This window comes from Liolophura sinensis, chromosome 5 (assembly GCF_032854445.1).
Source record: "Liolophura sinensis isolate JHLJ2023 chromosome 5, CUHK_Ljap_v2, whole genome shotgun sequence".
Lineage (NCBI taxonomy): Eukaryota > Metazoa > Mollusca > Polyplacophora > Chitonida > Chitonidae > Liolophura > Liolophura sinensis.
Genome location: NC_088299.1, coordinates 6,048,846 through 6,067,148, shown reverse-complemented (window position 1 = coordinate 6,067,148; position 18,303 = coordinate 6,048,846). Strand labels below are relative to the sequence as shown.

Below are 18,303 nucleotides of genomic sequence, written 5' to 3'. Positions count from 1 at the left end.
GGTCTCAGTCAATTTTATGGGTAAATGAAACCAGATATAGAAAAATTCACTATACTCCACATATAGCCTATCTGTCACTTTGTATTGTGGATTACATCTGTCAAGCAGTTACTATTTCATCTGCTGTAAATGTAGACAATATTTAAGTTATTAATTTGCCTAAAACTGTATAGATGTATATGTAGGCGTACACACTACGTTCGGCCTAAGGCTTGGCCTAATTCATATTAGACTGAATAATTGAAGCAATTACTAAGCAAATTTCCAACAAGAAATGGAGGATTTCTAAGCATTCCCCACTCCCATGTTGTTGTCTGAAGAAAGCATTTAATGATTTAGCAGACGACATACATGTACTCGTCCCAATCAACGTCTTGTATTGTGGTTACCTAATGTATACAAAAATTGGCCAGTCTTGACAATGGGTTCATATTATAGTCTCATCAAGCATCAAACACAGGTACAGCACAGTTTACCATCCTATTACATCAATTTTCATCTGTGAAACTGAACTGTTGAGACACGCGACATGGTGCTGTTTCCGCATTAAAACCAGTACTTTCAGTACATCTAATACCACAGACCGGAAATTGAGTGGCAGACATCAGTCAAAAACAGGTTTCTATGCTGGGCTACAAACCCTTCTGTTCTCATCCTGGAACACCTTCATATATTATATACCATTTTATTATCTACATCACAGGTCATTTATTGGTCTAACAGAGGAATATTTTGTAGATATGTGAAAATCCTTTTCCGGATACAACAAGTGGTTAGCTATTTGGACAGCCTGAGCCTGCGCAAGAGCATATATTTGTGTACTTCCTGGAGATTGTAAACAACAGTAGTTTGAGCTCGAGCACATTTGGTAAAATGCCCATCAAGAAAAAGAAAAGCGGGAAGAGCAAGAAGTTCGTATCTTTGTTACAGCTTTATTTGTTTTAAAGATGTTGTTGCAATTTCTGAAAAAAAATCTAACACTAAAACTGACGTTTACTATCGGTAACACTTAATCAGTTGCGTTCAGTAGAGTATACCTTAAAACGGAAATCTCAATACTCAATAATCTCAAAATAAATTAAAACATATCGCTACAGCTGTGATCTCTTAAGAAAAGCCAGATACAAAGCACTTTAAATTTCATGTTCACTTGTCCATAATTCTTTATAGTAGGTCCCTTATTTTTATTTTTATTTTTCTTGTAGAAAGTCCGGTAAGAAGAGTGTATCTCGAGCAGCAGGGGACTCAGGTGGTGAAGATGAAGGAATTGAGGAGCCGGTCACAGCCATATCAGGAGAAACACCTCCACCCAAACCTACTACACCCAACAAGAAAAAGAAGAAATCTGCCAAGAAGATGACAAAATCAGAAAAAGCCATGGTTAGTGGGTTTGGTCGATATACATGTATTTTGAATGCTTTAGGAGAATGTTAAATGCATGGGTAGACAAATCAGAGTGTCGGGTTGGAGACCTTCTGTTTCATCAATCTATCTATCTTTCTGTACATTAATTAAGGTGTGCTGCGTATTAATAATTATTATCACTTGATAGTGATTAGATACTGATCAAGATTTTAAAGACAGAAATTCATTAATAAAAGTCGAAGAAAATGAGATCTTCAAGCCAGTCAAAATTTCTGATTTTTATCAGAACAACAAAGCTTGCAGTCACCATGTTAAATGACCTGAAATTTTTCCCATGGCAAAGTTGCACATTTTGCCCAATTGTGAGAGTTAAGGTGATCTTAGAAAGGTGTTTTAAGTTTTGTTTTAAAGACGTGATCATATATCCTACTGGAAAAATATATGTTTCAGTCAGTTTATGTTGGCTTCCTGTCCGACCATACGTGAGAAGGTCTGACAGCAACCGTCGTTTTCCCCAGGCTCTGTCAGGTTTCCTCCCACCATAATGCTGGCTATCGGCGTATATGTGAAATATTCTTGAGTACGGTGTAAAACACTAATGAAACAAATACATGTAAATAAAATAAGTTTCAGTACCGAAAAATTATTATTTTATTTACGACATTCTTTATCCTCCAGATTTGTGTTTTTGGGGGTAAGATTTAAGGTTATGTACATAGTTGGAAATAAGTGCACTGTGAGGTGGATCACAACACCTCCATTCCAATCTTTCATTGCACAAGCTTCTTATCTTTCCATGCATTCCAGTGATGTATTAATTGACCTTAACTCATGGAGGTATTGGCACAGCATTCTGTCTTGTCCCACCTTCATTTGAATCATATAAAACTATACTCTCCCCAGGCTAAGTTGGACAAGGCAGCAGGCAAGATCAGAGAGTCAGGTGGAGCTTTTCACAAGTTTATCAGCAGGATGGACAGATGGATAACTGTATATTACCCTAAGGCTGTTGAACTCTTCCAGAAATTTGATGAGGAAGGCTTTGGCACCCTGACATACGAAGAGTTCAAATCTGGTGAGGACATCAACTGTGTACATACATGTAGTGGGAAGGAGATGGGAGTTTGAAATGTTTTATTTTATTTTATTTTTTGAGACAAGAATGGTCTCAGTGTTAAAATGAATATCAGAATTTTGTAAGTCCCTTAAAATGACCTAAAAAAGTTGCACTTTTAAGAGTTCTTTTGACTGTAGAAATATGTATTGAGGTTTGCTAAGAAGCTAGGATGATATCCTACTGAAAAACTGTAAGCTTAAGTGTATAATATTTTATCACATTTATTTGTCCCTAAAACTGCTCTTTTTGGGTTGAATGCATGGACTGGTGTCTTGCAAGTTCACAAACTCATATATAATTATTGTAGTGCAAATAAGGTGAAAATATACTTCCTGCATTTAATTGGGATATATGTAGGCCTACTGCAACTTTTTTTTTATTTTAATTTTTTTTTTTTTTTTGGATAATATTTCACTTAATTGTATGTGATGGTTGTCAGTTGTTTAAGTTCAGGAAACCGGATTGACTGCAATGATCAACCTTTAGCAAGTTATTGACGAACTTTCTCACATGTCACATACAGACCTGTACACCATATTGGTGGGAAGACAAGTATTAGTGAAATAATAAGTTTCACCAGTAATCTTCAGTTGACCTGTGTCATAAATGAAATGTACAAATGAAATATTCTTGTTAATGTTAAACAGGAAAGAAAAATAATTTCTGTATATTAAAGGAAAAGCCCTCTAAAAGTCAAAGTAGGCATCACTAAATAGACCCCTTAAAACTATACATAAATATACTTTCATTTATTTTTTTAAGATTTGTATGAATAGAGTTAAAGGGGGTCAATCATTTAAATTCTAAAGTGGGCTTTATGGACCACGCTGTCAGAGTTTAGGAACTCTGATGCCACAGGAAGTTTTTCCAACTCCTATCATCACAATGAATGTTCAAATAACCCTTTTTACCCATGAGTAAAAGATTACTGATAAAAGATTCCCCAAAATTGCTTCCTTCTGGTGAACATAAGGAAAAAAAGGTGATGTCACGTCAGAGTTCCTAGATACTGTCAGTATGGCTCGTAAAGCCCACCTTACTATTTAAATATTTGAATGCCTTTCAACAATCATAAGAAAAATCTGAAAAAAGAAATGAAAGTATTTTATGCATAGTTTTCAGTTGTCTGTATGATAAACCTTACCTCACATTTTAATTTTCGTTTACTTAAACTGTAATAATAGAATAATATACACCACATTTTATTTTCTGCTTCATAGGGATGTTTGATCTGAATACAGGATATTAACTGTAACAACAGAATAATGTACAGCACATTTTATTTTCTGCTTCACAGGGATGTATGATTTGGTACAGGATATTAACTGTAACAACAGAATAATGTACAGCACATTTTATTTTCTGCTTCACAAGGATGTATGATTTGGTACAGGATATTAACTGTAACAACAGAATAATGTACAGCACATTTTATTTTCTGCTTCACAAGGATGTATGATCTGGGATATTAACTGTAATAATGGGCTATTATACATCCCATTTTTTTTTTCTGCTTCATAGGGATGTGTGATCTGAATACAGGATATTAACTGTAACAACAGAATAATGTACAGCACATTTTATTTTCTGCTTCACAGGGATGTATGATCTGGATACAGGATATTAACTGTAATAACAGGATAATATACATCACATTTTATTTTCTGCTTCACAAGGATGTATGATTTGGATGCAGGATATTAACTGTAATAATGGACTAGTATACATCACATTTTATTTTCTGCTTCACAGGGATGTATGATCTGGATACAGGATATTAACTGTAATAACAGGATAATATACATCACATTTTATTTTCTGCTTCACAAGGATGTATGATTTGGATACAGGATATTAACTGTAATAATGGACTAGTATACATCACATTTTATTTTCTGCTTCACAGGGATGTATGATTTGGATACAGGATATTAACTGTAATAACAGGATAATATACATCACATTTTATTTTCTGCTTCACCGGGATGTATGATCTGGATACAGGATATTAACTGTAATAACAGGATAATATACATCACATTTTATTTTCTGCTTCACAAGGATGTATGATTTGGATACAGGATATTAACTGTAATAATGGACTAGTATACATCACATTTTATTTTCTGCTTCACAGGGATGTATGATCTGGATGCACCGTGCTCAACAGTTGAACTACATTTACTGGCCAGGCTGTTAGATGAAGAGGACACAGGGGATATTGACTACACTAAGCTGGCTAAAGGACTTCAGTTTGTAAGGTGAGCCTATGGTGAATTGCTAGCTCTGCATATATGAGGCTTCGAATGTGATGTATTTATACATCTGATTAGAGTGCTACATTTGTACTCAAGAATATTTCACTTACACAACCTCAGCCAGTGTTATGGTTGGCAGAAGCCAGGCGTGCAGAGCTTGGGAAAAACACACGGACACTTGCAGGTTTCTTCGATCTTCAGGCTTGATAACTATCACACTTCACACTCCTGAAGCAAAATCTTTAAATACACACCTCATAGCATTAGGAGTCAAGGTAGTATGCAAATCACACATCTTGGTTAGGGGGCGTTAGATTCAGGGGCAATCCTGGGTCGGGTCACACCTAAGACTTTAAAAGGCGAAGTTCTAACTTCCTCGTTTGGCGTTCAGCATTAAAGGGGATAGTGCAATTACTGGTTGACCCATACCAGTTGCAGGGCGACTTACTTGCCTTCAGGAAGTCGTCTCTGAGTGAGCAGTGCTAGATAAAAGAGCGGTGGAAATCCATCCTGCAACAACGAGGCACATTATATGCACTCTAAGGACTCTTTGTCACACGACTGAAAAAATTGTTAAAGTACGATGTCAAACCCCAAGCACTCACTCACTCGCTCTTGTGACCTTCTGCAGGGGGTGTGATACATGTCATTACACACCTGCTCCTAAAAAGGCTGGATGTAGGTTGAAGTTATTTCTACAGGAAACACACGTACAGAGTTGGAATGGTAATTGAAATTTATATCTTTCTGTAGACAGGAGATTGGGCAAACAAGTAAGAATGAGAATTTGCTGTTATGTACATGCTCCTAGCTATTTGTTTAATTTTCTTGTGTTCCAACTTTAGCGTGCAGTACAAATATCTGTATGTGTGTTCAGTGTTTAATGTTATATTAAACTTATGTATCACTTAAGGCTGACACATTATAACTACATGTACATGACCTGGTAGACCCCTAATGTTGAAAAGACATTGAATGAAGTTCTTATTTCTCACTACTAGATATAAAATTCAAACTTGATTCCAGGACAGTATGCTAACCGAACTAAGTTTGTTAATAATTACGCAACAGAACTATTACTAAAGCAAAACGGACATCACAATTTCAGTTCTTTAAACAGCAGTCAAAGATCAGTTCAGTTTATGGTATGTCTAGAAGGATCACCTGGGAGTCCATTTTCCACAATATTCCCACAAGCCAAAGTTTAATACTTAATCTGTCAGGATTCACGTAAATAAAATGAAAGAAATTATTATTAAAAATCATTTAATTGATCAGTATTATGTGTTCATGTCTGAAGAGTTCAGATTTCAGATTTTGAGATTACATTCAGATTCTATCACTATTTATTTCCTTTTGAGAAATGGATGAAAGAACGATCTGAATATAAAAGAATGTATAATAGATCGGAACTCCATGGATTCAGCATGAAATGGGATAACAGGAATTTGATGAAAAAATCCCAGTTTAGGCTTTCAGTATGTGTATATGTATATTTCATCAGATTTGCCTCCGTTTTTTTTTTAATATATATGCACAGATAATCACTTTTCATCAACAGGGAAAAAGAGCAACTGAAGAGGAATGAAGAAGAAGGTGCATCAAGGCTGATTTTAAGCGAGAGGAAATTAGAGCATTGTGCCTGTTGTAAACTTGGCCTTTGGCATCCCTACACAGAGAAGAATCCAAAGTGAGTAGGACTTATTTCGTCTAAAACCTTTTCATTCATTGTTTGCCATTGTTTAAAATAAATGCATCCATTTTAAGCAGGCCTCAGGAGCCTCACCTAATTTGATGCTTATATCTTCCCGAGTTTGGTTCCGCTGCTTCTGTCTATGATATGGACAATGATCCACAAAAGATGACCTACGTTTATTGAATAAATGACTTATATGATGGTGGTCAGCATTATGGTGGGAGGAATCTGGGCAGAGCTGGACTTCAACTCACCTTGACCAGAGGTTCCCCGGTCATTGTGCCATGCTGGCATGCTAACCCTTTTGGCCACAATTGTATTTTTTATTGTATATAACTGCCAAATGTGCTGTTCATGCCTTTTACTACAACAAAATTTTATTTTTCACATCAGATATTTATTGGTGGAAATGCGACTGGTCACATTTGACAATTTTGAGGACCACCCTGGCCATGTGACTTTTGTCATCCACTTGCATGCAACCATACAAGCTCTTATTCAACTGATCCGTGATGAAACAGACATTCAGTGTACAACCATGGCAATATTTGAGGATGCTTCAAGATCAAAAGACGCCTACCTGCCAGAGCATAAAACTTTAGATGAGTTGGGTTTCTTTGGTGGCTCAATTGATAACCCAGAGGAGATAACCCTGTTTTATGATTATATGGTGGAGTTTACTGATTGTCCATTGCTTCTCTGTGACCATTATTTTGGACAGAAACATTAGTAGAATTAATATAATTAAGTATGAAGAACGCTTATCTGAGTTGTCTGCTTTCTTTTAAGGAAATATTTATTCATATGTATTGGATTGGTTATGCAAAAAGTAACAATCTCAACTAGACAACGAATCAAAATGGTTTAAACATGTAATTTAATGGATATTATAGACACCTTTCATGAAAATGTCAGCATTATTATATAAAAATTCTATAAAAACGGCAAGAAATATAAGTTTATACATGTAATGTACGTTGTCACACAGAGTGGCATCAAGTGCCTGGAATGCAGTCTTCATGTGTCCAGTTGCTTTTATGAAATTTTCATGAAAGATGTCTAATATTCATTAAATGATGTGTTTGAAATATCACGGTTTTTTTTATGTAAAACATTTGGGAAAATATGTTAAGAGGATTATCAATTTTTAGTGTGTATATGGTGTGTATACAAAGAGCATGTTGATGGTATTTAAAGATTAAAAGTGTTTTATAGGGTTTATTCAGATTTGATGACGGTGGTGAACCTCTACGTATTCATTCTACAATGTTGGTTAGAAGGCTACGTGGTACATTGCTTTGAAACAGCCTCAGTGATTGGCTGAAAGAGAACATTGTGAATACACTACATATCTGCAATGCAAAACCCATGTGCCCAATGAAAAAGCACTGAACTTTCATAGTATGAAAGCAGTCCTCAGCTTTTCAATTTAAATAAACATCTAAGAGAGATCTTGGACTATGCCATAATGTTATGCAAAAACAATATGTTTCCATTCCAGGAGATTTTTTTATGAATAATGCTAATAAGGACAACTATGCAAATGCCTGCAAGGTTATTATTTGACTATACTCAGCCAGTGATAATGAGTATCACTAGTATATGGCCTATATTAGGCTCTATACATTCAGCTGTTTGTTGGGAAAAAGCATTTTACGTGTACATGAATTTTAACCAAGTAATATTAGATGTTTATAATAAATTATTAATTGTCAATGCAAAAATATTAGTAGACTGAAAAACAGTTTTTCAGTTTCCTTTTTAAACACATCTTTTTTGACACATCTAAATTTTTGTTCATAACTAACTCATGCACATTGCCAGATTCAGAGGGATCTGGAAAGATTTGGCACCAAAAATAGTATTTGATGACCATTTTATTTGTCTGTTATCAATGCGCTTTCTGGGTCAAAGTACAACAGTTTCACAATTTTCTTTCCTCAAGCTGAAATTCAAGTTTTTTGTTGAATGTTTTTGTGATCTGTGATCTTAGTGCTTTCTGTCTTGCCTTTTCCAGGGGAGACTACTCTTATCAGCAAAACGAGATCTGTACCAAGTGCTATTTTGCTGATAAGAGTTGTCTCCCCGACAACGCATCAAGTAAAGTAACTGTCAGAGCTTGTTAGCATTATAGGCCTACTCATTAAATCCAAATCTTTATATCATCATGTGGACAGTTTGTAATAATGACAGCCGATTAGTACGGCGATGTTAGTGCTGAACTGAGTACGTCCTCACTATCACACATGTCCGTTCCGCATGATGCCACATGCACAGTTGATGGAGATCACAATCAATATGAATACAGGTGTTCCAACTCTCCGGGAGATCTGTGGCGCCTCTCCCATTTGCTACTGACGCGTACCGACGGTTACAGTTGCCATAGTCCGTACTAGAAGTGTGCGTGTTGACCCACGGGCTAGACAGTTGTCCACACCCTCCCAGCCTGACTGTCTCTAAACGGGATGCGGAGCGTGTCTTGTGTTTGTCATACATCGATTATATTAGCAAGTCTATATTAATTTTATCGGCCTGGAGGAAGAGGAAAACGGAAACATAAATGTTAGTCTTGCAACAACACGTAGTTTCGTGCTCAGGTTTCATGCAGACCAAACATGTTTCGTTGATTACAAAATACTATTTGGCGCCCATTACCTCCATGGGGTAGGCCTACATGTATATAGGTTATTAATGCAACAATCAATGCATTGTTGTTAAATTAATGAGGTTTGATTTAATTTCACTCTCCTTGTCACGCTAGTTTTATATTTGCCAATGCGTATACAGGTAAGAAGCGCAAATTCGCAACAGCTTGTGTGACATCTAGCAAAAAGTTGATGCCGCCTTGCACTAAGTTGTAAGAGACTGGCCTGGGGTAAAGGATAAGGCGTCAAACATTTGACGACCAACCGACCAATGGATCAACCAACATCTTACGAAGCTGCCTGCATGCCATACATGGAGCTATTAAACAGCATTGCTGTTACACAAATTCAATGTGCGCGTGGAAGTAAAGTATTTGTGTGTATATGTACATGTATAAGAAGTCAAAAAACGGCACAGACTAAAACGCCATATTCATGTTACTTGTATCTATAGTGTCAACTCGTTTCACTAGCATGGGAACAACGCCACAATAATTGCCGACGTGGTGTTATCTCATTGATTTGCATACATATATGTATGAATTAAACTTAAGAATTGTGGTTACATATATATAAAGGTGTTAAATACGCACACGAAAGGAATTGAATATATTTCGTTATATATTCAGCTATTTATTCACGTATTCAGCCCTTGCAGTGTTATAATTATATATAAACACACACAAAGCGCTTTTAATACTCGCCATCGCTCTCATTTTCTGATGATTTTGACGAATTCAGAAATTCTCGTGGAATTATTACCTGAACTGCCTCAAAAAACAATAACGGTAAATAGAAAAGCCATAGGAGAGTTTAGAATTCAGTTTCATGCATGCAAAAGTTTGATAAACTTAATCTTAAACGAAATTTATACCTTGATATACATAGCATTTAGTGTCTGTAAACGTGCATGTTTCAGAAACCTATACATACAACCTAAAATGATAATCTAATCTATTACGTTTTAGACATAGTTTCTTTTTTAAATATATTAATATTCCGTACAAAGTGTTATTGTATATTCACTTAAGACATATCGTTAATAACACATAAAATGTTTCATAAGAAACTTATCTGAAATTTCATGCTTTTTATATACAGTCATTTACTAGGAAAAAATGTATTTGATATAGATTCCTTATGCCCATCAGCGAGTCTCCCCTTAGGAGGATGCATGGAAAGTTCATCAAAATTTAAAACTTGTTTGATTATTATTTTTTTCCCGATCATATACAACCCCTATAACACCGGGACCATGTTAGCTTTTGCTTGAGTTAAGCTTTCTTTGAAAATCACCATTGCTACATTTGGGTAGAACATGGTGCTTGAAAAGAACGTTAGAAAGCTAAAGCTGCATCTTTTGTCCGGGTTCTTTTATAAGGCGCACGTTTTCTGGGGCGGTATTACAGTCTGAGGTCGCTGTTGGCTGGATACCGCTGAAGAAGCCGACACAAATGCTCCCGCCTTCCATTCGGCCGACGGTCTCTGCAGGCGTGCTTCACTTAAAAGCTCCGACCCAGTGCTCTAACCACCGGGATCTTTACGTCAAACAGAAAAAAAGTCACCAAACGTATGGCTTACAAAAACCATACATCCATGAACTAATCCTCTAAAGCGAGGGTTTCTGTCCACGATTTTTACAGATGAAATTGTTCTACAAGAAACCGGACTAACTTTTACCGAACGCTATTTGTTCGGACGCTTTTTTTAAATGCGCATGCTTTCACAGACTAGATTTTATTCCAGTATAGAAATCGTCAGTTACAAGTTCAATTTGTGGAAAGTTCCATGGCCTCTTCCGTCGGCCAGCCTTGCCAAAGTAAGTATATACTTGAGTAGCTCAAAACAAGGCTATCCGAGCCAGAACCATCAAAGACGTCTACAATGTATTCAAATGTTAGAGTTATGTATATAGTGGCCTGTATATCCGCACTAATTGAATCTCAATCATCAAAGGTAAGATATATCAACACATACATACACGTATATGCTGATACTGTGTTCTGGAAACTCTATGGAAGGAAGAACAACTTGCGAGAACACGTCTTTCAGGAATGCGTGTTTTTTTTAAGGAGCCGGTGGGAGAGTCGGAGTATCTACAAACCCCATTAAAATTATTAAATCTGTTGAACGTAACACAGTGGTAATAAGTTTTTAAAGAAAATGCCACACTCAAAAAATTTATTTATTTATTTATTTGATCGGTGTTTTACGCCGTACTCAAGAGTATTTCACTTATACGACGGCGGCCAGCATAATGGTGGGTGGAAACCGGGCACAGCCCGGGGGAAACCCACGACCATCCGCAGGTTGCTGACGGACCTTCCCACGTACGACCGGAGAGGAAGCCAGCATGAGCTGGACTTAAGCGACCGCATTGGTGTTCAAAAAATTAACCTGTGAAGATTAACGGAAAGTCTGTTGTCTGAGTGGTGCTAGAATGTATTCTGTTGTGATAACGCAATACTGTGTCATATCTAACATAGTATCCTGTTAGTCTAATGGAAAACTTAATGCTGAATTTATAGAATATGTGTGTTATATTAACAGAATAATCTGCTGCAATAACAGAAAACATTGTTGTATCACTCATATAACAGACATTCAGTTAAATTTAACAGATTAAGTTTTTGAGTGTAGAATTTATTGCTGTAAAGTTAACAGTATATAAACAGCATAATACCCCGTTACACCAACTATAGAGTGTTCTGTTGGAATAACAGAACAGAACGAGTCGGTCATTTAAATAGATTGTAGCAACAACATACACGTAATCTATTCTGCCCTATATATGATCAGAAGGCTTGCATGCATAGACCCTATAGTGTGTTGTGCCAGTTTAACAGATTAGTTTTTCAAGTGTTTACTCCAAGCAGGGTGTCACACTTTTTTTGCACATTTTGTTTTTATCATCACAAAAGTTGATGGGATCATTTTAAATAAGAATAAAATAGACTGATATTAAAAATTTATTAACGACATAGCCTATAATTATGAATTATGCATTCCTATCATATATCTGAGTTCTGAAAAGGTTCTGTGCTGCATAACGATAAGACAATCGATGCGCATTCAGCTCGTAACCAACATAAAACCCTGATAGTTAAGACAGATTGTGTTGAATAAATAAAACGTGTGTTTTTATATTCTGTAATGGAATATAATTTACTGCAGAAAGAGGATACGCTGTGGCATCACTGAACCAACTTCCTGTAAAAGTTTAACATTATATTTTCTGAGAGCATTTGTGTTGCTTACAACACGACATACAGGTACTCCAAAAATGACTCTTAATTTTAACGGAGTGTCTGTTGTCTGCGTGATGCTAGAACGCAGTCTGTTATTTCAACAGATTATTCTGTTAAATATAACGCACATATTCTGTCAATTTAATATAAAAGATTATTTTAGATTGACAGGATATTATGTTGAAAGTGACACATTAGTATGCTAGAAAAACAAAATAAATTCTACCATCACTCAGGCAACAGACTTTCTGTTAAATTTAACCAATTAATTTTTTTCCCCGAAGATATTGATTGGACTGCATAACCTTTCTCTCTCTCTCTCTTCACAAATTTAGATTTGCACCGGTCTTTTTCACTTGATAAATATTCTTCGGTGACCAATTAATACTGGCACAGTCAATGTGAGGTTTTGTATTACAGATGTTGTACCTGTGCATGGGTTTTCTTGCAGGTGATGATAAATTTAGCCGTATGAGGGCCCTGTTTACTGATGGCTTTCCTGTATACGCCTGTATATACCTGTTAGCGAGCATCTCCGTTATACTCTGACTCTTCATGATTCTTACCGTGTATACGTGTATACGTGGACTCTCTTGAAACTGAAATATTCATGATATTAAGTCCAACATTTTAGCAGTGGTTAAGAAATAACAACATTTAAACATTCAACAATAAAGTGTTTAGAATAACACAATATATGTCTACAAACGTTACAATGATTGGTTAAGAAATGACAACATTTAAACATGTTAAACATTCAATAATAAAGTGTTTAGAATAACACAACATATGTCTACAAACGTTACAATGATTGCATGGCGCAACATTTTAAAATGTTGTCACTTATATTTTTTATAAGCATTTAACACATTATATCATTTTAACACTTGTGATAAACGTTGACATTTTAATATTTGCGATTTAAGAGAGTATATATTCGTAAGTAAACCTGATATTTGTAAAACCAAAGGACATAACAGTTCAGATGCATGAACCAGAATTTCCTGTCCCTGGTATAGAAGACAAAGTGCTTCTCTGTGATTCATTTTGTTATTAATTGATAATTTAATAGATTAATTTGTAGATAATGAGAAGGAAAGGACAGGGTCGTTTTGACGGCGTGTCGCGCCTCCCCGGGTTGCGCGTGTCTATTTAATGGTAACACGTCTGACCTACTCCATTGTCGTGCCTCGGTGAAGAAAATAAACGAATTTATAAATGTCATCCTGACAATCAGAGCATATATTCACGCTTTTAAAAATTGCAGCCTTCCTTCGTCTAATTCTTTTTTAGGGAGACGCGCTCAAGGGAAAACTCGTTGAGCTCCTGTCAAATTATTGCTGAAAAAAATCCGGTTGCCTCACGCCTTCGGTGACTGGCCGGACGTTTGGCCGTCGCATTTTCACCCCGTCCACCCGGTGATGTTGAACAGGCGGCTGGGAGAAAACGGGCTTCGATAATCGAGCTGCCGGCGGAGGGGACTGGAGATTGAGAACACCGGTGGGAAATTTGAGGACGTCAATAGCATTGATAGCCCGACAGATTTCTTTTATTCAGCTCCATTTTTTCTTTCATTCCCTGCAACATGCAGATGGTTATCTTCGTTAGCAATTACAGAATAGTCCCGAAAAAGAAAAAAAGGCGTCATGAAACATGAATCTATTTTCGTAAAGTTTGAACTGAGCTTAGAAAAATATGACACTTATTCTCGGTAAAGTTTAAATTGAGCTAAGAAAAATAGGACAATCGCTTCCGTTGCGCACCACAGATGTCACCGGGCTTAATTGGGGCATGATCGTTTATGCGCGATTTGTCATAGTTATATCGTGAATAAATGTTAGGTTACATGATAGTTATGACGTGTGAGATTCTACAGTGCCCGAAATCCTTAATAGCAGTATGCGATAGAATTGTTTGGGTCTCTTTATTTTGCATATATTTAATTAGGAACAGCGTTCCACCGGGCACTGCCCGGTTTCCTCCCAGCATAATGCTTCTCGCCGTCGTATAAGTGAACTGTTCTTGAGTATATGGTGTAAAACACCAATGAACATTATTTTTCTTTAAGGCAGTATGTCATGTTCTGTTAAAGTCACCATCTTTTAAGTGTTAATCTAAACATGTTAAAAATTTAACGTCGCGTAATGCTAGTTTGCAAGTTCAGCATGCACCACAATGTTATACATTACAATATTTTTTAACATTTAAACAATGTCCAAGACAACGTGCAGCTAAAAATGTGAACCTGACATAAAACAGTGTTATACTGTATTATATTTTGAGTTAAATTTTACAAACATTTTGTAAATTGTAAAATTCCAAACACTTTATAACGTAACATTATAAATGATCTCACTCCATCACATCTGACGAAATGTTGGATTTCACATTTTTAAACACAGGTATGTATACGTTCTCCTATATAAACCAAAATAAACTTGAAGAAAAAAGGATACATATCATGCTTGCAATGACAAACGTGCTCGGCTATAGTGTATTAAGCAGTTATTTGCACCCATAGTTATCGTTCGTGTACATATTTACCACGTGAAGGCACATATAGTTATGGACTGAAGAAGTTTTCATTCACGCCGTGTGTTTATAACCGTCCATAAATTAATAAACTCGCTAGGCTGATAAGAACAGAAAAATTGATATATACAACACTTTTTTGCTGTGCAGAAGCTTAACTGTATCAATCGTGATTTGTCGTATACATTGTTTTTGGAAGAATTTATCTATTAATTTTATCCATTTCATTTTTGACGATATAAACTGCTTGGTTATGTGTATATGTTGGTTGGTGCATTGTGCGGAGAGTGGTTGGTGCACTGGCGGAGGGGTGGTTGGTGCATTGTGCGGAGGGGTGGTTGGTGCATTGTGCGGAACGGTGGTTGGTGCATTGTGCGCAGGGATGGTTGGTGCATTGTGCGGAAGGATGGTTGTTGCATTGTGCGGAAGGGTGGTTGGTGGATTGTGCGGAGAGATGGTTGGTGCATTGTGCGGAAGGGTGGTTGGTGCATTGTGCAGAGGGCTGGTTGGTGCATTGTGCGGAAGGGTGGTTAGTGCACAGTGCTGAGGGGTGGTTGGTACATCGTGCGGAAGGGTGGTTGGTGCAGTGTGCGGAAGGGTGGTTGGTGGATTGTGCGGAGGGATGGTTGGTGCATTGTGCGGAAGGGTGGTTATTGCATTGTGCGGAAGGGTGGTTGGTGGATTGTACAGAGGGGTGGTTAGTGCATTGTGCGGAGGGGTGGTTGGTGCATTGTGCCGAAGGGTGGTTGGTGCATTGTGCGGAGGGGTGGTTGGTGCATTGTGCGGAAGCGTGGTTAGTGCACAGTGCTGAGGGGTGGTTGGTACATTGTGCGGAGAGGTTATTGGTGCATTGTGTGGAGGGTGGTTGGTGCATTGTTCGCAGGGATGGTTGGTGCATTGTGCGGAAGGGTGGTTGGTGCATTGTGCGGAAGGGTGGTTGGTGCATTGTGCTAAAGGGTGGTTGGTGGATTTTGCGGAGGGGTGGTTGGTGCATTGTGCGGAACGGTGGTTGGTGCGTGGTGCGGAGGGGTTGTTGGCGCTGGGAGTTCAAGCCCAGCTCATGCTTGCTTCCTTTTCGGTCATGCGTGGGAAGGTCTGTCCGCAATTTGCGGATAATCGTGGGTTTCATTTGGATTCTGCCTGGTATCCTCCCACCATAATACTGGCTGCCGTCGTATACATGAAATATTCTTGTAAAAAAAAAAAGCAAAAACAACACAATAAATAAATACTTTTAAACTTCGAACGCCAATGAATGAAGAAGAATTAAACAACATATGCATGGCACTCTGTCTGAGTCTTCGAGATTGATGCTTTCAGCACTCGGGATTTTTCGAAGATTTTTTAACATGTCTTAGTGTATTTGAATCTGTTAGAGCATCAATCTAGAAAATGTGAAGACATTTCTATTTTATACTCGGCATGGGATTTGTAAATTCCCCCTCTCTGTCACTGCATGTTTGTGGAGTCTTGATGACAGCAAGCTGGCGACGACGGTCGTGTGGCCGTTTGAATAGTGTAACGTTCATTGAAAACCACTTATACCAATATGGCATGCACATCTGTAAGTCACATGCGGGAAAATTCGCCAGTGATCCACCAAAGGTCGGTGTCTTGGGCCCGGCATTTCAATTTCCTTTAGGGGCCCCCGTGGCTCAGTTGGTTAGCGCGCTAGTGCAGCGTAATAACCCAGGAGTCTCTCACCAATGCGGTCGCTGTGAGTTCAAGTGCAGCTCATGCTGGCTTCCTCTCCGGCCGTTCGTGGGAAGGTCTGCCGGCAACCTGAGGATGGTCGTGGGTTTCCCCCGGGCTGTGCCCGGTTTCCACCCACCATAATGCTGACCGCCGTCGTATAAGTGAAATATTCTTGAGTACGGCGTAAAACACCAATCAAATAAATAAATCAATTTCCTTCACCCATAAAACTGATTATCGTGTAAACGATACTCAAGAATACTCAAAAATTCTTGAGTATGCCGTAAAACAACAACGTTGCCAATTTAATGTCGGAAAGTATACTGACTCAAACACTTTCTCGCCTTGAAATGGCTGAAATATTGCCGACATGGTGTTTAATAAGTCATGATCATTTATACATTTGTTACTTAACGCTATATCCAGGATTTTCTTCAAGACCAGTCATTCTTCCTTTATGTAGATATAGAGCTAGTCTTGCACAAACGTGCTACACTGTATCACATATCTATATATATATGGGCATTAAAATAGTTATTATTAAAAGGTCTCCTAAATTCTTCAGTTATTACATCACTCTCTATGCCACGTTTTCCCTTCTAAAGGGAATTGTTTTATGTGGAAAAATGCTTTTGTAGACAAATAACTTCGACAGGTATTGGTTAGTCTAGACACTTTTCAACAGGATTAAATGCAAAATTTCTGTTCAAGTAACTTAATGTAATGACTTTTTAATTCAACAAATATTGGTTATACTTCTATAGTGTTCAGAACTCAGAATGTTTTTGAAATCCACGATCACTGGAATGAATAGGCGACCTCAAAAAGGAGCCCACGACCCCTTGAAACAAGCCACGATCTTTTCGAAAAATCGACGATCCCTCAATTAGAATAATACACGTTTCCTTAATTGGAGAAAACCACGACCACATGCTTGCAGAAATTCACGATCAAGTGAATTCTGAGAATTTGCATCTCACACCCAGTATACAAAACTTATGCGCATGCGCGGATCAAATTAGTTTTGATATTGAACTGATTGGCCACAAAATGAATCTGCACACAAATATGGTCGGACAATAACTGGAACAGTTGTTGCCTGGAAGCCTACGACCAGTTACGAAATCAAAGAGATCGTTATGCACTTTTTTATGCAAAACTTACGCACGCATCGGGTTGGTTTTCAAAAATGTCTTCAAATGACCAAAAAGAACATGTACGTCCAGAAAAATGTATCAGCGTCATCAAACATGTAGAGCCGTTATCTCATGGAAACTAAGAACCATTGTTAATAACGGAAGTTTTAAACATGCAAACTTATGCCCCAATTGGGCTGGTTTCGAAACTTGATGATTTACATGTACTTTAATAGTTGTTACTGGTCTGAAATTTGACGACAGTTTTAGTTGTGAATTTACATCAGATTTTCACAGTGCAAAAACTGACAAAACTTCAAGGAAAAGACCTCTAAAAGTCAAAGTAGGCATCCCTACGTAGACTTAAAACTATGCATAAATATACTTTCATTTATTTTTTTTTTAGATTTTTGTGAAGAGAGTTAGAGGCGCTCAAACATTTGACTTCTAAGGTATAGCTTTATGGACCATACCATCAGAGGTTAGCAACTCTGACGTCACAGGAAGGTTATCCAACTTGAACTCTAATCCAACGACACTAAATGTTGGTATAAGTCTTTTCACCCATGAGTGAAAGATTACTGATCAAAGATTCCAAAAAAATTCCTTCC

The 18,303-nt window shown here is 37.4% G+C and overlaps 1 protein-coding gene across 1 annotated transcript; it reads left to right on the top strand.

The window, feature by feature from the left end:
* The first annotated feature begins 818 nt into the window (after positions 1–818).
* On the top strand, positions 819–7,217 carry LOC135466020 (uncharacterized). Its single transcript, XM_064743409.1, has 6 exons — positions 819–911; positions 1,206–1,380; positions 2,269–2,440; positions 4,620–4,743; positions 6,302–6,430; positions 6,830–7,217. Exons 1-6 carry the CDS (start codon positions 874–876, stop codon positions 7,164–7,166), a joined length of 975 nt encoding a protein of 324 aa, XP_064599479.1. The 5' UTR covers positions 819–873; the 3' UTR covers positions 7,167–7,217.
* The last annotated feature ends 11,086 nt before the right edge of the window (positions 7,218–18,303 follow it).

What these genes read in the sequence shown, in the direction of transcription:
- LOC135466020 (XM_064743409.1), top strand. Translation starts at nt 874, where the DNA reads ATGCCCATCAAGAAAAAGAAAAGCGGGAAGAGCAAGAA. An exon ending in AAAAGCGGGAAGAGCAAGAA is followed by an intron (nt 912 to 1,205) that starts GTTCGTATCTTT and finishes TTTTTCTTGTAG; the next exon opens with AAAGTCCGGTAAGAAGAGTG. An exon ending in CAAAATCAGAAAAAGCCATG is followed by an intron (nt 1,381 to 2,268) that starts GTTAGTGGGTTT and finishes TACTCTCCCCAG; the next exon opens with GCTAAGTTGGACAAGGCAGC.